Below are 22904 nucleotides of genomic sequence, written 5' to 3'. Positions count from 1 at the left end.
GACCAGTTTTACCTGTGTGTTTGATGCAGAGTTAGCTGCCAATTGGGTTAGACTTAGACAAACTTTATTGTCATTTTGTATACACAAAGTGTGGTCAGTTTGAATCAGAGTCTGATGGCGGTGGGGAAGAAGCCGTTTTAGAATCAGCTGGACCTGCATCGAATGCTGCGAAGCCTCTTCCCAGAGGGCAGCAGGGAGAACACGCACTGCTGGGATTAAATGTATTCTATGGAGGGAAGAGGAGCCCCGACGATCCTCTCATCTGTTTCACTTCTCTTCTCACATTCTTCCAGTCTGAGGTCCTGCAGCCTCCACTCCGCACAGTGAGACAGCTGGTCAGGACGCTCTCTATTGTGCTTCTGTAAAACATCAGAGAATGGGTGGGGCAGGTGGGCTCTCCTCATCCTCTGCAGGAAGTACCCTTTTACCAGTGAGGTGATGTTTACAGTCCAGGTCAGGTTCTCTGTGATGTGCACCCCCAAGAATTTGGTGCTGCTGATCACCTCTACAGCTTAGCTGTTAATGAACAGTTCAGAATCATGCTGTTATCTCTGCACCAGCCCACTAGCTGCTCCACCCGCTCTCTGTAATCCTGGTCGTTGTCATCACTGATGAGTATGATGGACTTCATATTTACCTTCAGCCCTGCAAGGATGTGTAAAAATACTTCAATAATTGAATCTCTTTTTGCAGTTTAGCACAGAAATAATAGTTTCTAACAATCCATTTAGAGAATATAGAAATAAAGCATTTTTATTTACTAAATTATGTACTAAACTTACTAAATTTATGTACTAAACTTTTAATTTTTGATCCATCACTTCCTGTTTCTTTAGGCTTAAATATGACCCAATACAAAATCCAAATATTTAACCAAACATGCAAACAACGTGATGTTCAGTTACAGCGGATGTTTGCTTAACTTCTGAAGTGAGGATTGGTCTACATGATCAAACCCTGAAGTTTTAATGATATTTAGCAGAGAAGATCAGCATTTCTTCCAGAAACAGATGAAGAAAATAAATGGTCAAAAACAAGCTTTAAATTCACTCTTGCTGCATAAATAAAAGTCCAGAGAAAAGATGGAAGAGGAGGCTATGCCTTAAAGCTGTGGTTAGCCTTTCAGATCAAAGATATTTGCATAAATCATACATAAATCAGACACCACTACATCTATTTCTAGTTCATTTTCTGTCTCTGGTTTGCTGGTTACTCAGTTTGCCCAAAACGTTTATTTAAAATGTTCAGTATTATAAAAAAAAAAACACAATTTTATAATGTAAAAAAACAAAAACACTTCACATCTACTAGAAATGTAAAAGCTGGTCACTGATGGTGCAAAGGTGGAGCCCATTTGAGCTCCGACTTAATTGATATTTTTCTTCCCCCTCTCTGTTCACCCATTTCCTGTCAAGATCACCTTCAAAATAAAGGCTGTTAGTTTAAATGGATATTGATTCTAATCTGACACATTTTACTGTGAATTTCAGTCCCAGGAGACCTTTTAAAACCTGAGCTGAGCTGAACAAAAAAACTGAAGTACCTTGATAAGGTTAGATAAATGATTGGATTGCCAATATTTATAGCTGCAGTGGTCTTCAGAATAAGTTATGGTTAAATGTAAGTTAAAGGTTGTATCTTTAGACATCATGCTGCTCCAATAAAAGCCGAATTCTTTGGAAAGATTTTGCTGTAGCTTTTTCAATGTTAATCAGAGTGATTTGAGTGAAATCACTGATTTGATCATTTGAATTTCTGTTCATCAGTTTGATATAAGCAGTTGAATATCTGCAGCTTTCTGATTTGGAAGCTGTTTGATTATTCAGTGTCTCTTGGTTTATAGTTAGAAGTCAGCTCTTGAATAAACCTCCATATGCTTTCTGTCTGCATGTCTGTTTACTGATGAAGCAGCTGCTGTGTTAGGACGGGGGGGGGGTCCACCCTGAGGTGCAAGTTTCCAGAGTTCGGGCTCGGCCGCATATAAAAACACACTAAGCTCCCAACGTTTTGTGTGTTTGCTGTGAAACCATCAGCCTGCTTCCTGGTTCACAGCCTGCTGCTAGGCATGAGTCTGCAAGTTATCCTTTTCCCACTGTTATCCGTGCACTAAAACCGGCTCTCTGCTCCTGCCTGCAGGAGCTCTTAGATTATTTGCTGCTCTTTTTTTCTCCGTCTTAGTTCCTGTTTTTCTTTTCTTGCTTTTATCTCTTTCTAAGATCCAACAATCTCACACCTTTTCTCATATGTGGGCGTTTTAAGTGGGGAAGTGCACAATGGCTTTCTGAAAGCTACAAAAGAAAGCCTCTAATGGACTTTTTTTCCCATTATGGTGCACCTTTTATCATCGTGTTTTTAACACCAAATAATAATTTCATGCGATAGACTAACATACTGGTGCTCCAATATAAAATGGAAGGAAAAAACAACCAAATTCAGTTTCTAATGTTTCTAATCAGTTTCTAATGTCGAACACCTGGATCCTCTCACAGCCTCCATCCCTCTCCTCTCTCATGCTGACGTCTCAGTGCTGTCTGCTCCCCCCACCCCTCCCCATGTGTCCCTGGTGAATGGAAAAACCTGCCTTGTATTGATCCAACGCAGTTTGACTTGTGCACACAATGTTCTCCACGCAAACTCACTCAGACCATTGTTGCTCTGAAATGTCTCCCCATCTCAGTTACCATGAAGCAGGTGGCCCGCACTGTAGCCAAGGTGGAGCTGTCGGATCACGTGTGCGACGTAGTCTTTGCTCTCTTCGACTGTGACGGTAAGCGGATGACAGCCTCATTACCGTATCCCTCCACTATAGATAATTAGGGACAGCAGATAGACCCCCTTGAGCAGGAAAAGAAAATTACCCAACACACACACGCACACTCACTCACTCCTTTGTCCTTTTTGCAACTTGTAACAACAGGATTATTTTAATAGGTTTTATGAGATGAACCTGAACTCATTAATAAACATCCGACCTGTAGGTTCAAGAATGGCTTCAAAAGAACCCATCTGACTGCATGAAGTAGGATAAAAGCATCACATCATCCATCAATTTAATAGTCATTGAAATCTATTAATGTGCAAATTGTTAGAAAGCCATTTCTCAGGCGTTGTTACTCCAGGGAGCCACAGTTGGAGCACAAATGGAGGAAACATGAAGCAGTGGTTAACTTCCCAGGAGAGGATGGTCGACTATTATTACTACAGAAGAAGCTTCATGACTCATCCAGGAGGTTAAAAAAATAGAATACCTGCAGACCAACTTCCCTCTGTCAAGGTCAAAGCTTTATTAACAGTAAGATAGAGACTGGAGAAAACGGTAAAAAAATAAAAAAACATTTCTGATCCAAAATAATTCCCAATAACATCTTGATGCGTCCCTAAACTTTTTTGAAAATAATCTGTGGACTGACAAGTTAAAATTGGATCTTTGTGCAGGATGTACATCTCATCATCATCATCATGATCAAAGTAGATAATGTGCTACTGTGATGTTCTACAGCTGATTTGTTTCTTCAGGTCTTTAACCACTTGCAGTAACTCATGGAGTCATGAAGGCTGCTCTGTAGCAGAAAGTTCATGACCTTAAGCTGAAACCCACTGGGGTTATTGAACAGGGCTATAATCCAAAGCACAGCAGCAGATCCAGCTGTGACTTTAATCCAAAACAAACCAGAAGGAGGATTTTTAAATGGCCTTCATTTCAATCTGAAATGATGTGGCAAGACCTTAAACAGACTGTTTATTGTTCTGAAACCCTTTAATTTCTCTATAAACTCCTCTATGGTTTTATGAAAGGTATCATAGATGCCTGATGCCAGTTTCTGTCACCAAGGCCAACTTATATTTTGACAACTTTCTGGATTCACTCAGATTCTCTTCCTTTGAGAAATAAAATTGTCTTGACTGAACAGTTTTGGCAGCCATCTTCGATTTAGTCTTATTAGTTTTAGTACCATTTTAGTCATTACTATATGTGATAGTTTTAGTCCTTTTTAGTTGACTAAAACTCAAAAAGGTTTTAATTTAGTTTTAGTCACTTTTATGCTGGACTTCATAAAACAGCTAACTTTACAATTTTGATTAACAACCAGGTTCTTTAACAGACTGACATCTCTTTCCTAGATAGTACAATTGTTGGAGATGCAACGGTGCCATGCAGTTCATCATTGCTGTTTGGCAGAAAACTTTGATTTATAAAATAAAAAAGAAAAAACTTTTTTTTTCTTTTTTATGATTTCTTTCTTTTTTATGAATTAAGGCCCTACTTTATACAAAAGTCTCTCACAAAAATTGTGAAAATAGCAGATCTAGTTCAACACATGTTGGTTTATATAGCAGACAGACAAGCTATCAAAATGTTCAGTAAAGGAATGGTTTTAGACATACAAGGTTTCCATCCTAAAGCAAATATTTCCTTATCTACTATGAAATATGGATTAGACTCAGATCAATCAATCTTCTTTACTTCAAAAAAGATCTGGGTCTTTCTCCAAAAATAAACGTTATCCAATTAAATATTTGCTTTGGAAATAATTTAGGGATTCCTTTTGGTAGAAATTAAAGAAGGTTTAGTATCAGCTCTTGTGAGCTGGAAGCAATAAAATTTTGATAGTTAGACAAAAGGATTTTTACACTTGGCAGAGGATGATCAGCCACGTATAGTTTATTAAGTAGCGAGAGCAGAAAGAGCCCTACTGCTGAGAGAGAAACATCAGTGTGGAGCACATGCGCAGTCGGAGCTACGCCGCGCACAAAGAGGCATTTCTGCAAAAGTACAGCTGGAAGAGCAGTTTATCAGAGTTGAGCGCAGTACCCCCCTGCAGCTGCTGCCATGGTCCATCTGTGGCCATGCAGAATGTGAACCGCTACACGCCAGGTGGGCTGCATGACCAAACAGGACGCAGCAGCACAGCTGATAATGCTTAGCAGATTACAGCACAATGATGCATTTTTAACGTATAATATAACTTATATATAACGTATAATAATTTCATTGTTGAAAATATCCTCATAAATTTTTAAGTGATGGGAAAACAATTCTTTAAAAATCGTTGACAAATAAAATTGAAAAGAATTCCCACTGTATGATACTTCCACCACCATGTTTTACCAAGGCAGTGGTGTTAGTTTTCCTCCATCCAAAGAGAAACATTTTTCCTTTCCCTTCATTAAAATATTCAGCTTTTTAATTGTCTAACTTAAAAGTCTCATAAAATGTTTTGCAGGTTCTGGTTGTAAAATGACAGAGGGGCTGCATACTACTGACAGCACCTCTAGAGGTTAAAAAAAATAGAAGCTCTACCCACTTCCTGTTACTTTCTCTTCCCTCATTATTTCATCACCTCCCCTCCCTTGTCCATCACCCCTCTCCCCCTCCTCAGGGAACGGAGAGCTTAGCAACAAGGAGTTCATAGCCATCATGAAGCAGCGGCTGATGCGTGGGCTGGAGAAACCCAAAGACATGGGCTTCACCCGCCTGGTGCGTGCCATGTGGAAGTGCGCCCAGGACACCGCCTGGGACTTCGCCACTCCGAAGACGTAATGGACACCCCTTCAGACGTGGAGAGAGATAAAGACGGGGACGCTCCCATTGAGAGAGGATCGACATGAACTCAGTGAAGCTGCAGCTCTGAGGGCCATCATCAGTAATTATTGCATGCTGCTGCCATTAATCCAGTGACTGAAGCAAACCTGAACAGCTCTCTTCTCTGGTGCCTTTTTTAGGCCTGGCATTCTACTTGTATGTTTCACAATATTGCAAAGCTTCTGCTTATTTTTTCTCATATTTTTTTTTTTTATTTTCAGAGCTGAAAACACTAATATATTCCTTTTTCTTCCTTTGTGAGTTCAGTAATACTCAATTTTTACTGACAGCTTTTCAGTTAAATTTGCAACAAGCAAACTGAGTCCTGCTTCTGTTGTCTTTATATTCCTCACCAGTTTGTCCAATAAAAAAAACAGTGAAATGCTTCTCTGACTCATATGAACCTTTAAAGAAATATCCTATTAAAGATGTTTTAATAAATTCAAAGCCTCATTCTTCTTCTTAGACTGAATTTTAGAGATTAGCTGGATTAATAACCTGCTTAGTCATTAGTTAGATTTAATGAAGAGTTGTATAACATGTTTATGTGAGAGTCTGGGAGTCATAACGAGTCTGGAAAGAAAAGACAAATAAAAGCAATGGATGTTTGCGCAGCAACAGTCAGCAGTTTCTTCTAATTGAAATGGAAAAGGATGGGCAGTCCTCTGCCTCTGCTGCCCATTAAAAGATTGTCCTGCAGCGTCCTCGCTCACACAGACAAAATCGCCGCACCGCTGCGCCATCGGCCTGAAGCCTGCAGCCCTGCTCTCCCTCTCTTCTATAACCACTGGCGGGCGGAACTGGTGCTGAGGAGTGATTTCTAGGCAGGAGATTGGGGTCCAGGGCGTCCCATCAGTATTCCTCAGCCGTGTTCTTCCCTGGAGTTTACGTCTGGAATTGCAATCGCATAGAAATCCAAATGTTTTAATTAAAAGAGATTTATCTCTGAAAACAGCCTGCCTTCCTGGTTTGGGAATCTTGAGACTATTTCAGAACCCATCACTGTAGACTGGAGCTGTATCCCAGCAGCAGACAGATCTCATAAAGCCCAGCTTGTTTATGTAAATGGATCACATTCTTATTTTTTAGGAGGTTTAAACATTAATCATAAAAACTGTTTTTGATATTTGAAGATTAATTTGTACTGGAATATAACCAAGCCTCATCAAGCCACTTTGGGCCTATTAATAAACCATGATGTTACAGCTGCAAACTTCAAGGATTTTTGATCATTTGTATTCAAGTCCAGTTGCTCCAGTGCCCTTAAATAACTAATTACCCTCAGCTGCCACCCATTTGATAGAGTCCACATGTGTAATGTTATCTCTAAAACTCCAGCTGTTCTAAGTATATCCAGCTGTTTTTTTGTTGTTTTTTTTCTACAGGAAACTTTATTGACAAAAGTTGTACAAATAAATTTTTTTATAGAAAACAGCAGTAATGTGCCCTGATAAAGAAGCCATAAAGAAAAACGATATAAACACATTACTCTTTAAAACATTTTTTAAAAAATGTGCCTTTTTTTAGGAGTCACTTGGTGAGCTCATGCATGAAAACGGAGAAGTTATGGAATATTTACATTTATTTATGTGAAATTTGTAAGACAGAATCAATAGATTTGCAATAAAGATAATGCAAATATTTCCATCCATGAAAAAAATACAAGATTATACTTCTACAGTCAACTACAATGTTTGTCATTTTACACACTACCTGTTATTTTAAGAGGCTGCAAAGGACTTAAGACTGAGATACATGCATATTCATGCCACACTTTTCAGATTTAACTATTTCTATAAGCTCTACAGTACTGCCTTCATATATCAGAGTAAAATCTTTCTAGAATGTGCTGAAGTTTGTTTGTAGTGTGGTATAATAATAAGGGAACTAAATCATTCCTACAAAGTAGAGAACTTCAGTAACATTAAGCAGAATGTGATTCTTACCTTTTCTTAGCTGATCTGGTTCTATGAATACAAAACTTCTTCAATAAAGGTAAGAAAAATGTTCTTTTCTGATCAACTACAACCACTGTCGGAAACAACCAATATCTGACATCTAACACTTAAAATGTTCCGCTCACATGCTTTCTGTGGGCAGTGAGTGACAGAATCTGCCAACATAAATGTGGATTTTCCCCCCCTCTGTTATGCTGTAAAGCACTAAAGCTGCACTCTAAAAGAACCAACCCAGAGTTTTCATCACAGCAGGCTGTAGAATTTGACGAGCTGATGCTTACATGAAGCTGATGGACACTGCAGACAGAACAGTTTTTTTTGTTTTTTTAAAGTGATCTGAAATATGACATTAAATCTTTATTCAAGCTTGAGAGGAATGCAGCTAAGGGGCTGATATTCTGACTGACAGCTCCGGTGAGTTTAAGGGTTCTGAGACCGTTTCATGGGATTATATTCCAACTATGTGAGCTGAACGTTAAATTGTAGCTGGTTTTTCAAGCACTATCCTCACACATCTTGACAGGCTTTTTAGTGAAGCCCAGAGCAGAGAGTTGTGCAGCCAGGACACAGAAACCCACTGAGAGCTGCTCCACATCATCAAGTGACTGTTTGCACACTGGACTCTATTCCACATTTACACAGAGGTGCTTTACTGTCCTCTGGAGGCTCTGAGGGGGAAATAACCCAAACAGTTCTATCACCTATTTAATACCTCATTCATTTTATACATTCTCTATTAAACCTGTTGGTTCTTCTTAGAGTGGTGTCCAAAGTGGTCCGTGGACATGGGGATTATCTTGTGAGGTTCGTTACCAACATGCAGATACATGTTTATAGAATTATAAGGTTAGATATGTTAAAGATAAAGACCTGTGAAAAACATCATATAGGCAATTTAAAGTTAATCACAAAGCAGTTTTATTTTTGTTTTAAAATGAACATACAGAGACACCACATATCAAACTTTCCTATTCAAAAGGAAGAGTGATATCATTTTCTTGTCGATAAAACACTACAAATAAAAAATATATTTATATTATTAAAATACAAACCTGCCATTTCTTGCTGGTTTTCTTTGTCTATTTGAGACATATTGTATCCAAAGGTATTTATTGAGTATCTTTCTACAGCTGTCAGACTGCTCCGCTGGTTTCCTTCAAATATTACATTCTTAGTTTACTGTTCTGTAGTTTAAAAATAAGAGAGAAAAAAGGGTGCTATAATTTTGAGGCGCCTGAGAACTCTTAAGATTTTTGCCCCCCCATGGTAAACGGTTTGGAATCCACAGACCAACACAAAGTGCTTCTGGAGTGGGAAAAAGGTATTCAACTAGGTATTTGAATTAAATAAAGAGAATCATTTCATTTTCTTTGCAAAGAGAGAACAAAATAGCATAATGTTCAGCCCTGCTTTGGATAGACAAAGTTTATCTATATCACCAATTTAAACCCTGCAGAAAGGCCGTGGAGGTCTCCACATACCATTACTAAAATAAAATTACAGTTGGAGAAATTAGTAAAATGTTATGAAGATAAACCCTGAGAAATAGTCTAGCTTTTTATGAGAACAATTAATTTCATCCCAAACACTCCCTAGGAAAAACAACTCCTCTCCCTTGGACACTTTGTAGCCTTGCAGCTGAGAAATGAATGAACGAAACTCAGCACCCATAAATCAATATATGTAATAGGGAATTAATAGGAGAATAATTTTTTCCCCATCACAGGGTCATTATTTCAAAATGAAAGGAAATTTATTCTAAGATTAAAAATCTTTGGTTTCTGTTGCAACTACAATTCATTAACGAATATTTCTCTGCCAGTCTTTGAGGTAGAGACATATTTATCAAAACACGTTAAATTTAACTAAACTGAGAACATCTTTGAACATCAATTTGTGTGTCAGAGATTTTCAAACAGACTTTGACTAGGCTGTTGTTGTAAATATAGCTCAATCGCCCCGCTGAAGAACAATTGGGTTGAACTCTCACCAGCATTGTTTTCCACTAGATTTAGTTTCATCCATCCTCTCACCTTCTCCAAGCCTGGTGAACAAAAAAAATCCCACATCATAATACTGCCATCATTATGCTTTACCATGTACCTGGTCTTCTCAGGAGGGTGATGAGGCACTTTTGAGTACTTTGAAAAATTTACTTCTAGGACTTTCATTGTATTTATACTAGTGTTTTTTTCCCCCAACTGTCCAAAAGTCTTTTAGATTACCACTATTTGTAGATCTCCATTCTCAGATGAACTGCAAACTCTTGTGCGTGAGGTTATGACACCTCAACGTTTCTTCCATGATTCTTTTGTCACTGTACTTCAACAAACTTCTTCTTAAACAGAATGCAGAACAATCTGGTGCCTACAATAAATTGAACTTGTAAATTTTCCAGACATCTAAGAGCATGAACAAAAGAAAAGCAACATTTTTATTGGTACCACTGTCAACTCTCTGTCTATAGCTCTGCTCCATCCTGTGTTGATCTTTTTCAACAAACGCATAAAAATTTGTAAAATTTGAGCAGTACAGACAATTTAGCAGGGAGTAACAATAATCCCTTGACACCAACATTTATTCTAGGGTTTTATTTAAAGATAGAATAAAAAAAATTCGTGGTACGTACATTCTCATACAGTACATGGAAACTGAAACAAATATGGCTCCATTATCACTGATGAACAGAACAGGGAGGGGTTAACATGGGCGTCCTTGCATCAAAACAGGATCAAAGCAAATTTTCCTTTAGAAAATATGGAGCAGACGTCAATGGTCCTGATAATCCAAATGGAATAAAACTTGACTATAAATACCTTATAAAACTTTAATGTTTAATGTGATTGTAAGAGAAAAAAAGCCCAAATATTCCCCTCTCAAACTCAGAAATAAAATTGAACGCTACCTCAGATCCATTTTAAACAAAGAGGAAGGAAAAAAAAAAAAAAGATCATTACAGTCTTTTCTCCAAACAATGAGTTTGTTAGGTTGGATGGCTGTCATTCACCACGAGCTAACTGACAAATTAACCTACATAAAGAAAATGACGGGATGTTTATAGGATGAAGGGACAGGTTAATTAACCAGAGATGACAAACATTGGCTCCATTTTATCAACTGGTGGCCTGCAGCCACCTAGTGGCCATAAGTAGTAACATCATACAAATGAACTGTGCAGTCTTGATGACACAGCTGGGAACATCTGCATCATTGATAAGATTTCCGTCACCTTAAATCTGATCAAATGTTGCCTAAAGGTAGGAAAATAAATCAAAGTGCCAGCTAGACTCCTCGCTCAGGTGAAGTGCCTCAGACGTGGCGGTGACAGATGGTTCCCAGGAGGACCAAATCAGAGTCCTGTTCACAGTTTCACTGGGATCAGGAGGGGATCAGTCACTTTCAAACTTGATAGAGTTGATTGTGGTGGAAATGGCTCCGCCCCGGTAGCTCCCTCTCTTCTTTTTCGTCTTTTCGTGGCGGAAGGACTTTCCTTTGGTGAACTTTAGCGTCTCGTTAGCTTTCTGTCCCCAGTCTCCGTTGGCTCCACGCTGAAAGAAAAAGGGAACATTAAAACATTGGAAACCCCTTCAGCTGAATATTAAAGGTTGCTGGTATAAGAGGAAACTCACCTTAGCTTCAAATGAGTTATCTGCCAGTCGGGGATCAACCTCTACGTGCTCCTCCACTATTCTACGGAAGGGTACGTTGGACTGCAACAAAATTAGAGCCATCAGCCTCTCCTCAGCAAACTATCTGAATTTAGCCGCCATAGCTTTAACAGATCTTACCTTCTTATTGGCTTTTGGGAAAGTCTGTGGCGTTGTGGTCACTTTCTTGTTTTTTGGAGTCTTTTTATCCTCTTCGCTCTCTGATGACTCTTCGCTGCGCTTTCTCTTTCCATTTGTATCTGCAGAAGTTAAAAGACTTCAGTCTCATTTTCACATTCAGAGACAACAGTTCATGGTAGCATGTGTAAAATTATCAACCATCTGTGTGTCATGACAGGTCTGTGATTTTAATGTGACACCATGGCAAAGTCTAAAGTTAAAATCATGGATCTGAACCCCTTTTAGACTGTGTGGAACTCACAGTTAGCTGTGGGTGTGTTGGGTGCAGTGGCTGCTTTACGTGGAGCTTCCTCCTCCTCCTCCGATGAACTGTCTGATGAGCTGCTACTCTCTTTGCTTTTAGCTGCTGGGGTCGTCTTACTCTTTGCTGCTGCAGGTTTAACTTTGCTGGCTTCCTCCTCTTCAGAGCTGCTCTCACTGGATGAGGACTCGGCAGGCTTACCTGCCACCTTTGCTGCTGTTGTGCTCTTAGGAGTTGCTGCTTTGCCGTTGGAGACTGCAGGTTTAGCAGGCGGGGCCTCATCTTCAGAGTCAGAGCTATCTGAGGAGTCAGAGCTGCTCTCCTTTGCTTTTTTTCCTGCAGTAGCTTTGCTTGAACCTTTAGCAGCTGGGCTCGGTTTCTTGGCTGCAGGCTTGGCTGATTCATCCTCTGAGCTCTCAGATTCAGAGCTGCTTTTTGTTTTAGCAGGTGTAACAGCCTTTGAGGCTCCAGCCACTTTAGCTGCAGCCTTTGAAGCTGGAGTAGTGACTGCAGATTTGGGTTTAGCTGCTTCCTCATCTTCAGATGAGGAGTCGGAGTCAGAACTGCTCTCTGATGCTGCTGCAGGTTTTGCTGCAGTTTTAACAGGCTTTGAGGCTGGAGTAGTAGCCTTTGCTGTGGGTGTGGCAGGCTTTGAAGATGGGGTCGCTGCTTTAGTGACTGCAGGTTTGGGTTTGGCTGCTTTCTCGTCTTCAGAAGATGAATCAGAGTCAGAACTGCTCTCTGATGCTGCTGCAGGCTTTGCTGCAGTTTTAACAGGCTTTGAGGCTGGAGTAGAAGCCTTTGCTGTGGGTGTGGCAGGCTTCGATGCTGGGGTAGCTGCAGGTTTGGGTTTGGCTGCTTCTTCATCTTCAGAAGATGAATCAGAGTCAGAACTGCTCTCTGATGCTGCTGCAGGCTTTGCTGCAGTTTTAACAGGCTTTGAGGCTGGAGTAGAAGCCTTCGCTGTGGGTGTGGCAGGCTTTGAAGATGGGGTCGCTGCTTTAGTGACTGCAGGTTTGGGTTTGGCTGCTTCTTCATCTTCAGAAGATGAATCAGAGTCAGAACTGCTCTCTGATGCTGCTGCAGGCTTTGCTGCAGTTTTAACAGGCTTTGAGGCTGGAGTAGAAGCCTTCGCTGTGGGTGTGGCAGGCTTTGACGCAGGGGTAGTCGCTTTAGTTACCGGTTTGGGTTTGACTGCTGGTTCATCTTCAGAATCAGAACTGCTCTCTGATGCTGCAGGTTTTGCAGCAGCTGGCTTTGATGATCCAGCTGCTGTTTTAGCTGCAGCCTTTGAAGCTGGAGTAGCTGCTTTAGTCACTGCAGGTTTGGGTTTGGCCGCTTCTTCTTCAGAAGATGAATCAGAGTCAGAACTGCTCTCCGCTGCTGCTGCAGGTTTCACTGCAGTTTTAACAGGCTTTGAGGCTGGAGTAGCTTTTCCTGCTGTTGGCTTTGACTTGGTTTGCTCTTCTTCGTTTTCTGACGACGAGTCTAAGCTGCTCTCTGCCGCAGCAGAGGCCTTCGCTGCAGATTTTGAAGCCGGCGTACCCACTTTAGGGGTTGTTGGTTTGGTTTTTGCAGGCTCTTCATCTTCAGAGGAGTCAGAGTCTGAGCTGCTCTCTGCTGCCTTGGCTGGAAGTTTAGAAGCAGCAGTGGTGGCTTTTGGAGTCGCAGCTTTAGTGGGTGGTTTTGGTGGAGCCTCATCTTCAGAGCTGCTTTCTGCAAAGATAACACACAGCTACCATTTAAAAACATTAGCAAGACTAGAATTAGCATAAAGAATTCATGACAACAACCTGAGGGCAACAAAATTAGAAATGACATGAAATGATTCTTTTTAGTGTTCTTCACCTGAGCTGGAGGTCTCATCTTTTTTTGTAGTGACAGTTTTTGCAGGAACAACTTTGGCTACTGGTTTTTTAACCGTCTTCTGTTCCTCCTCTGAGCTGGAGTCCTCTGAGGAGGAGGAGTCCTCCTCCTTAGCGGGAGTAACTGGTGCAGAGGTTTTAGCAGGCGCAGGCTTGGCAGGAGGCGCCTTTGCTGCAGCTTTTTTCTTCACCTGCTGCTCTTCCTCTGAGCTCGAGTCCTCCTCAGAGTCCTCTGTTGTAGCCGGAGCAGCTTTAGCCGGAGTAGCTTTAGCCGGAGTAGCTTTAGCCGGAGTAGCTTTAGCCGGAGTAGCTTTAGCTGGGGCAGCTTTAGCTACAGGCTTCTTTGGTTCATCGTCATCAGAACTTGAATCTAAGACAGGAATAACACTGGAATTTGTCATTTCACGCGTTTTTTTTAGGTTCACAGCAAAAGTATAATCAGGTCCAGGCTTACCAGAGCTCTCCGAGCTGGATTCTTCCTTTTTTGCCTGAGGTTTGGTCGCTGCAGGTTTTGCACTGGTCTTCTTTACAGGAGCAGGTTTTTCTGTAACATTTACAGTGCTTTTAGTTAAAGGAATAGTACACCCAAAACATGATTAGCCTTCATTTTCTACTCACCCCCATGCTGAACAACACTCTGGAGTACTTTTTTGATATCTCAAATGCATCTGGAGATCTGGGAGGCTTCTTGCTGTCTGCTGACATTCAAATAATGGAGGTCTATGGTGCCCGAGGCAGAAAGGTCCATAAAAGTCCACAAAAAACGTGTCAATATTTCTCCATACTGCTCGTCCAATGTAATCCAAGTGTCCTGAGTGGGTAGCATCCAGAATTTACTCGAAACGAAGTCATTTAGAACGTTTTAGAGCCTAAACAGTAGTGTATAGGATTTCCTAATAGCGCCCCCATGCGCGCTCACGATTCTACGGAAGCCGGCAGACCAAACCAGCGCATTCAGCTCGGCAAATAACTCATGCTCTTCCTCATCACTGAAGTCCTCAGACATTTTTCTTTCGTTGTTTCTTTCTTTGCACAGGTAAACAGCACATTTCTTCTTCTACGCTTGCATTATCGGCAGAGCAGACGCTGAATGCGCACTTTCTTCCGGTTTGGTCTGCCGGCTTCCGTAGAATCGTGAGCGCGCATGGGGGCGCTATTAGGAAATCCTATACACTACTGTTTAGAATCTAAAACGTTCTAAATGACTTCGTTTCGAGTAAATTCTGGATGCTACCCACTCAGGACACTTGGATTACATTGGACGAGCAGTATGGAGGAATATTGACACGTTTTTGTGGACTTTTATGGACCTTTCTGTCTCGGGCGCCATGGACCTCCATTATTTGAATGTCAGCAGACAGCAAGAAGCCTCCCAGATCTCCAGATGCATTTGAGATATCAAAAAAGTACTCCAGAGTGTTGTTCAGCATGGGGGTGAGTAGAAAATGAAGGCTAATCATGTTTTGGGTGTACTATTCCTTTAAGGTGTTAAATCTTTTGAAAAGCCAGGCTGAACAAATGGGGAACCTCTTACCAGCCACCTTCTTTTCCTCATCACTGCTGTTGTCGCTGCTGTCTGAGGACTCACTTGCCTTGGCTTTGCTGGCGGCCGCTGCAGCAGGAGCCTTATGGATGGAAGCAGGAGGAGGGACGGCGCTGTATGCCCCTAATAACACAGGAGGACATTTGGATTATAATGTTACTATTGCAACATAGAGGTCCCTAAACCAATGAGGTTTTCTTATTCTTGTGTAAGGCACTTCTGGGCAGAGCCTTTTTCTCACATCATGCCTGATAACAGTTGTGTAATTGGTCAGGATTTGGATAAGTGTCATTAAGCAGGAAATGCAAAGAGGAATCTCTGCTTTGATTTCAGCAAAATAAATCTGGACAGTGGTCCGTTATGTAATAATTAGAATTAGAGCTGTATTTATAATATTGTGATATCAAACTGTAAATTTTCCTTTTATGGTTATCATAGGGTTAGAATTTCATACGGACCAAGAAGAAGAAACTTCCCAGAAAGTAGGAAATTTCTAATTGTTTTTTTGTTGATGTGGTTCTGCTTAACATAATGATCCCATTTGATTAACTTTGAATTCAGCAGAATGTAACCTGAGAGATTCTATCAGATGGATTAATGCAACTGAACAGCATTTTTTTTTTTACAATAAGTGAGCAGAATAAAATATTTCATAGAGTTCTTAGGAGGCTTAAATTATTACTTTAATTTCTCAGTATTTAACCAAGTAAAAAAAACAAACCTGCTTTGGGTTTCTTGCTTGGCGGAGCTTCATCCTCAGATGAAGATGAGTCTTCACTGCTGGATTCAGCAGGAGCTGCAGCCTTCTTTACTGGAGCAGGCTTAGCGGGAGCCTTACAGAACACAAAATAAGCCATTAGTACATTATCAACACATTTATACACTGATGCTGGGGGAACCTTTTCCTGTTTACCTTTGCTGGTGGCTCATCTTCAGAATCAGAAGAGCTATCTTCACTGCTGCTCTCCTGCTTCTTCTGAGCTGCTCCTTTAGCAGAAACCGCTGCTTTGGCTGCAGTCACGCCTTCTGTTATCAACAACAGAGCACATTTTAACTGGTTTCCATTCTCGTGATTGTAACTCATAATGGCCTCGGACTTACTGGCAGCAGGAGCTTTGGTAGGCTGCTCATCTTCAGAGTCCGACTCTTCGCTGCTGGAGCTGCTGTCCTTCTTCCTTGTGCTGCCAGCAGCTGCAGCAGCAGCCTTAACAGGAGCCTACAGACACCAACCTTCATTTTAGGAACTTGGTGAAATTTAAAGTCTTTAACTGATTGATTTAAGTATAAGGATTTTGCCCACCTTTGCAGGAGTCTTCTCCTCCTCAGAGTCGCTTGAGTCCTCACTGCTAGAGCTTTCTGCACTGGGTCTGGCTTTCTTGGCTGATGGCCCATTAACAGACCCCGGATCATTAGGAGCTGCTTTTCGTTTCTTGGCTTCAGGAGACCTTGTCAATGAAAATGAAATTAACGCTAAGAAACTAGATTACCTACAATCAGCTCTTGAAAGTACATTCTCTCACACCTGATCACAATTCAAAAAAAGCATTAGAAGCACAAAGGATTTCAACTTATCTACAATTATTAACGATGAAGTAATAGTTCTCACTAAAAGGATTGAGATATTCCAAATCAGCTTTTTCACCTCTCTCCCTTCATTGGTTCAGGAAACTTTTTTGTAAATAACACTTTCTAAATCTTGTTAAAAGTAGAAATGGCCTCTCCTTGTTTCCTCTTCGTCTGATTGAGCCTCCAGTCATGCAGTCAGCAGTAATAAACTTGTTGGAGGACATTTGTTGCATCAAATTAAATAAACATCCATTAAACCCAACATTCAGACATCTACATAAAACAGGGGAACAGGAATATGCTTTAATTTAATTCCTGTTAGTTTTAAAGACGACTCAGCTGATGAAACCCCAAAATTTAAAACGATTGGAACGTCACTGAAGACTGATGAGTATCCATCAACTGAATACCAGAGATCCACTGATCCAATACATATACACACACCAGTATTGAAGAACATACTAGATCAGATGTTGGAGGAAATGGCCCCGATCCATAGAAGCAGTTGGTCCTTTTTTAATTACAGATTTAAGTTTTGTTAAAAATATAATAATTGGTAGAAAGGTTTAACCCTTTCTAGGCATCAATCTTTGATTTAATAAATACAATCTGTTTGAACCCTTATAATTGCACATTCGTTTTGGGGGGGGGGGGGGGGGGGGGGACTTCTTTCTGTTAAGATAATTTGCTGTTTTGATCGTTTCATTTTCTGAACTGTCTTTAGGCATATACAAGAGTACATATGCTTGCTTATAGAAGGAAGTTTATGGCATACTTAAAAAAATAAACTATCAGAATTGGAAGTGGGAAAAAGTGGATTCTACAGAGAAGTATATTCATGCTCTCTGCAGTATATGCACTGAATGCTTGAGCTAATGCATGCATTTTCATGCATGCATTAGTTCAGGTATAACAGGAACTGTTTGGTAAATAATGAAACTCTGACCCTTGGCTACTGTCCACACCTTTCAATAACCCCTGAAAAGACTTGGCTTCACATTATTCTTAAGCTGTTGATATCCTGCCTTCTCTTACATTATACTGTACTTTTTCCTTCCACTGAAGTTTCAATGATTTGACACAGATAGGCAAACAGTGTGTTAAATAACCTGATGAACTACTGTCAGGTAAGTAATTTTAGCCTTAATTGTACAACATGCCCTCAATATACCATATTTATATTTTGATGGGTTTACAGCAATATACATCAAAATGTAACAAATACATATGCTCTGTGTAAAGAGAATGTATCAGTTTGTGGACACACTTATGCTTGTTGTGATACATAGACGATAAGATTACCAGAAAGTATACAAAGCATAAACAAGATCAGAAATCTAATTCAGGGATTATCAAAAAATACATCTGGAAAAAAAAGATAAAAAAGAATGAACCAGCACCTTTCTTTATTATTTGATAAGCATAACATAGAGCCTGGTGTGACTGTTTCATCTAAGGTTTAGTTTTAATTCAGAGAGTAAATAAAAATGAAGGACAGCTTACTTCACCCAGAAGCTGTAGATGTTGACGAGACTTTCTTCATTTTGATCTTGTGGATTCTGCAAAAAGGAAAACAGAAGTTACTGATTACAACGAAGGCTTTTAGTTTGATTTTATATCTATATTACATAATCTATCTATCTTTATATAGCATCTACGCGTTTTTGTCAATTATAATCCACCCTGCAGCTACAACACATTCAACATTGCTGCACGTGCTTATATCGCCGGGCCCCCCCGCACGTTATCTGAGCGTTAACAGTTAATATGATGCTGTAGAAAACAAACAGCGAGTCAGTGGTTACGAGTCAGTACTTACAACTTTAGTCTGCTTTAGGAACTCCTGAGCTGCCTTGGTGAACTTGTTCTCCAACAGGAACGAATAAACACATTTATAAAGATCACTCGGTACAGAGTTTGGCTCCGCCATCTTTACCACGCTCCTTGTAGACAGAAAGGAAGTGACGCAGTCACGGACACCTCATGACGACAAACAGACGATTACATGAAGAGATGGCTGCCTCCGTTTTAAAAAAATAAAGCACAAAAAATTTTTAAAAATATGAAGAATTCGTACTGGTATTGTGATATTAAATTACATATTAGGAGTTCTCCCGATTTTTTATTTAGTAGTATTCGTGCGTCGTGAAGTGTTTTATTTGAAATGTTTCTACAATTGTTTTAATTATATTCCCAGCAGAGTGAGACCTCTGCCTTTTATTTCTGAAATTTACATATAACAAAAGATTGAACATTGAATTGGAAGTTATATATCTATATATATTTAAATGAGATGATAACAAGTGTAATATTGCATTGACGTTACATTTCTAAACCAGCTTTTATTTATATAACATAGTTATTTTTATAAAGTCGTTCCAAGTTGTGCGCATGCGCGTCACAAAAGTGCTTCCGTGTCCCTCGTGTCATAACATGGTGGCCTCCACTGCTTTGACACTAGCTTGTTGTTGAAGGGTTTATAGCTGTGGAATAAGGGGCCATTTGGTGCAAGCATGCCTCGCTACGAGTTAGCGCTGATCTTGAAGGCAATGCAGCGACCGGAGACTGCGGCTGCCCTCCGGCGGACCGTGGAGACCCTGATGGAGCGGGGTGCGGTGGTGAGAGACCTGGAGAACCTGGGAGAGAGGCTCCTGCCTTACAAGATGACCAAACACAATCAGAGGCACAGTAGAGGGACTTACTTTTTGGTGGATTTTTATGCTGCTCCGAGTATCCTTGACGGCTTGCTGGACCACCTGCACCGTGACGTGGACGTGGTGAGACCTGCAGTCCTGAAGAAGGACGAGCAGGGGCCCAAAAGCAGCTGCTGTGGCCCCTCCAAATAGTGTAAGAAGTGGCTTCATGTCTACAATAATATACACTATAAAGTGACACATGAAATATAAAATAATCTATAATATACATAATAAATTGGCACATAAAAAGATATACTGCTATCTTTCTCTTTATATATATATGTGTGTGTATATATACAGATATATAAATACACACACACATACAAGTAAAATGGAAATAATCAATAAAAAAAATTTATGCAAGAATTATGGGGTTGTAAACTAGGACAAAAGGAAATTAGCATAATTTAGCTAATTTTTTTAATAATTGCTAAATCATAATATTGTTTGCAGGATGATATTTTTGTAAAAAAAAAAAGCCTATATTTTGAATTTAAGAGCAAGCTGTTTCTATGCTTGCATATTTTATTTAGTTTAGCTAAAGTCAAGTAGAGTTTATAGACATACACTTTGAGGTAGAAATGAGGGATAATCTTGTCATCCCCCTTTTCTTTAAGATTAAAACAACCACCTCTTTCAATAAATGTGTAGCTCATTCTCTCTCTTTTATGGTAAATAGTTGTTACAGTTAATCCTTGGATTAAAAAAATATAAAAATAAAATAGCAGTAAAATACACAATTTCTTTTTCTTCAAATCTCAATTTTGAGTCCTAGTAAATATTTATATCCTTCTCTACCAGAACTTTTTTTCTAACAGTTGTTTGAGCAAAATATAAAGATCCATACTTGCTTTTTCTGGATTGAAAGTCAGGTCCTGTTGAAATTTTTAAAAGCCTTTTAAGTCAACATGAGAATCAGATTGGCCATAATCATTCTGTATAAAAGGCCTTGAAGGTTTCTGATGAGCTGGATGCGTCTTCCAACTTTTTATTTAAGCAAACAAATACAGTACAAAGCGTACGTGCTATAATATGCAGAAAATAAAAGCTTACAACACATGGTCAGACAATTAAAGTAAAAATAAAAGGTGCTCCTGGATGATGAAGAAGGGGGAAAAATACACATCTCAATATAAGATTGAAAATATTATTTAAAAATAAATACATTTTGCACCTTGATTTTTCCATCATAAAAAGTGTTTTTATTTTGTTTCGTGTCACACAGTGATCAGATAGCAACACTGATTCAAGCAAGCATAAAACTTATTCAACTATTTATATATATATATATATATATATATATATATATATATATATTTTTTTTTTTTTTTTTTTTTGAAACATTCATGAATATCAATGTAACTTCCTGTTTCTCACTAACCACACTTGATCTCATCTCTATCAAACCGAAACCTCTCTTCTGCAAAAAGATGCTTCCTTTTTAATTCAAACATAATGGAACCTATGTTTCTCCCAGTGATAAACTCCACTTCTCCTCAGCTTATTCTCTGCATTTTTTTTTTATATTCTGCCTAGTACTATCGCTCATTGGTTCATAGCAAACATGTCAGCTCATGATTGGTCTAAAAATATTTATCATCTGATTATCTTGATTTGCTGCCATATGTTGCAGTTGAATAGTTTAGGATATGTATGTTACTAAATGTGCTCTGATTTAGAGGTGTGAGTTTCTTGCACATGACTTACTTTTTAGCACAGCTGTATAAATGTGTTTATGTAGAAAGGTTTCTGTGCTGTAAACTTACACTGTCATTTGTTTCACAGGCTTCACTGCTCATCCGGACAGACCACAGTTCTACTTCCCTCACTGACCTCCCATTGCTGATGGATGTGATGTTGTGTAAAATGCAATAATAAATGACTTTACTTTTTTGCAACGTGTTTTATTAATTTTTTGTTGTTGCAGCTTAGAGACAGTTTGAGTCATGGGATCTTTTATAGTCATGTGATAGCAACGCTCTGTTCGTGCTTTTATTCCACACACAGATTTGACATGGTGTTGGTATTTATTTTTATTTCTTTCTGAAAGTGGGTGTTAGACATCCACGATTGATGACTGTTGGTAAAAAATTACCTAAAACTGCCTCTGGGTCTCCTCCAAAAAGCCACGAGATTACTTATTTTGTTTAAAGCATGGTTTGCTTTTTAAAGAAAGCCGCAGTGCAGCTGTTAAACTTGAAAGCCACAACTTAGACAACTGATCCATTCAAGTTGTCTTTTGAGTGAAGTTTGCCTTTCCATCGATATAAAAAAAAACATGGTTTATCATTCAGACTCAAAACACTGAAAAACAATGCTTTGTTTTTTTGCCAAATAAAAAATTCAAGGGAATTTAGCTTTTACTGCAAATATTTTAGTTTCCATCTGTCAGAAGTAAGAGAATTTCTTAATAAAAAGAGACAAACTAAAAGTTGTGCATATTTTCTGGTCAATATTTGAGTTTTTCTGCAAGAAAGGCAAGATTACAGTAAACCAAAGTGTGTATATATAGTATATTTAAAACAACGTTCTGACCGCAGATATTTACAGTGAATAAGCTAATAATACCATTTAAAAAGAATCGCACAATAAAGCATCACAAAAAATAGATAAAATCAAACAGTTATATAAAAAAAATCTGTTAATGTAACAAAGAGAAAAAGCAGCCAAAATTCAGTAAATAATCAAGTGAATGCTTTCTTAATGTGTTATCTTCAAAGCAAAAATAAACATCAATGCATGATTATATTTATGGGTTAAGGGAGGGACATCAAACTCAAGCCCTGAAGGGCTCATATAGAGATAACCCAACAAACAGATATATTACCTCCTCATGTTAAATCAAGTTCTTCAAAGTCTTGCAAATTGGTAATTATTTGATACAGGTGTGTTAAAGCAGAGACGCAGAAGGTCAGGATTCAGGACTGGATTCTGACATTCCTGGTTTAAGGGCAGATTAAAATAATTTGCGTTTCTGAAAACCTTGGAAAGTAATTCATTTTCTACCATCAGAGAAAAATCACACTATTTACACACACAGTTAAATAAATAAATAAATCTCTCAACTGTTTATTTCCCCAGGGAGGCTGATTGAACACACCTGTTCCTCATCAGCGGTGCTCCTTCTTCTTCTTCTTATGGGATTTTATGGCGGTTGGCAGACTTGTGAATTGTGCATTACCGCCACCAACTGATATGGAGTAAAGCAAGAAAACAGGAAACGATTCACCCCCCCCCCCCAAAAAAAAAAAAAAAAAAAACCTGTGTAACTTAAACCAACATAATACTAAATCACATTTGCCTATATAATTTTAATTTACTCTAGGTCATCTTAACTCTGCCAGTTTCTGATGGTCCCATCGGTCCTCCCATCATACTTCCAACCATCTCCCAGTTCAAATCTTTAATGTCCAGATATTTTTCTGCAGCCTTCACTATTATTTAGATTTTTTCCGTTTTTTTTGTTGTCTGTGCAGTACAATTAATTACTTCTACCATGAAAAGAACAAAATTTGTCTTTTTAACAATAAGTGAGTCTTCATCAATTTTTAGAGATTTCTCTAGAGGTTTGGAATTTGCCGTGTGTTGAACTGTAGGTTTGGT

The 22904-nt window shown here is 39.2% G+C and overlaps 3 protein-coding genes across 10 annotated transcripts in view; 2 read left to right on the top strand and 1 right to left on the bottom strand.

Moving 5' to 3' along the window:
- The window catches only part of micu1 (mitochondrial calcium uptake 1), a 54627-nt gene extending 48602 nt beyond the window's left edge, over positions 1–6025 (top strand). For all 8 annotated transcript variants that reach the window (XM_038307312.1, XM_038307295.1, XM_038307340.1 and 5 more), the window contains 2 exons: positions 2678–2767; positions 5382–6025. In XM_038307312.1, coding sequence (XP_038163240.1) covers positions 2678–2767; positions 5382–5542 — 251 coding nt within the window. In that variant the 3' untranslated portion in view covers positions 5543–6025. The remainder of the gene's footprint in view (positions 1–2677; positions 2768–5381) is intronic.
- Positions 6026–10118: 4093 nt separating this feature from the next.
- Positions 10119–18585, bottom strand: nolc1 (nucleolar and coiled-body phosphoprotein 1). Its single transcript, XM_038307265.1, has 13 exons — positions 18425–18585; positions 18109–18164; positions 16340–16484; positions 16141–16255; positions 15953–16065; positions 15761–15872; positions 15031–15162; positions 13951–14040; positions 13480–13866; positions 11632–13347; positions 11331–11449; positions 11172–11252; positions 10119–11090 (listed from the first exon to the last, which is right to left on the bottom strand). The coding sequence occupies exons 1-13, from the start codon at positions 18533–18535 to the stop codon at positions 10932–10934; spliced, it is 3336 nt and encodes a 1111-aa protein (XP_038163193.1). The 5' UTR covers positions 18536–18585; the 3' UTR covers positions 10119–10931.
- Positions 18586–19000: 415 nt separating this feature from the next.
- Positions 19001–21199, top strand: mrps6 (mitochondrial ribosomal protein S6). The gene is made up of 2 exons (XM_038307273.1): positions 19001–19452; positions 21087–21199. The coding sequence occupies exon 1, from the start codon at positions 19119–19121 to the stop codon at positions 19449–19451; it is 333 nt and encodes a 110-aa protein (XP_038163201.1). The 5' UTR covers positions 19001–19118; the 3' UTR covers position 19452; positions 21087–21199.
- Positions 21200–22904: the final 1705 nt, after the last annotated feature.

Source organism: Cyprinodon tularosa, unplaced genomic scaffold (assembly GCF_016077235.1).
Source record: "Cyprinodon tularosa strain WSP-4 unplaced genomic scaffold, ASM1607723v1 ctg116, whole genome shotgun sequence".
Taxonomy (NCBI): Eukaryota; Metazoa; Chordata; class Actinopteri; order Cyprinodontiformes; family Cyprinodontidae; genus Cyprinodon; species Cyprinodon tularosa.
Note: the sequence above shows the minus strand (reverse complement) of the source record. Positions and strands in the feature narration are given on the sequence as shown.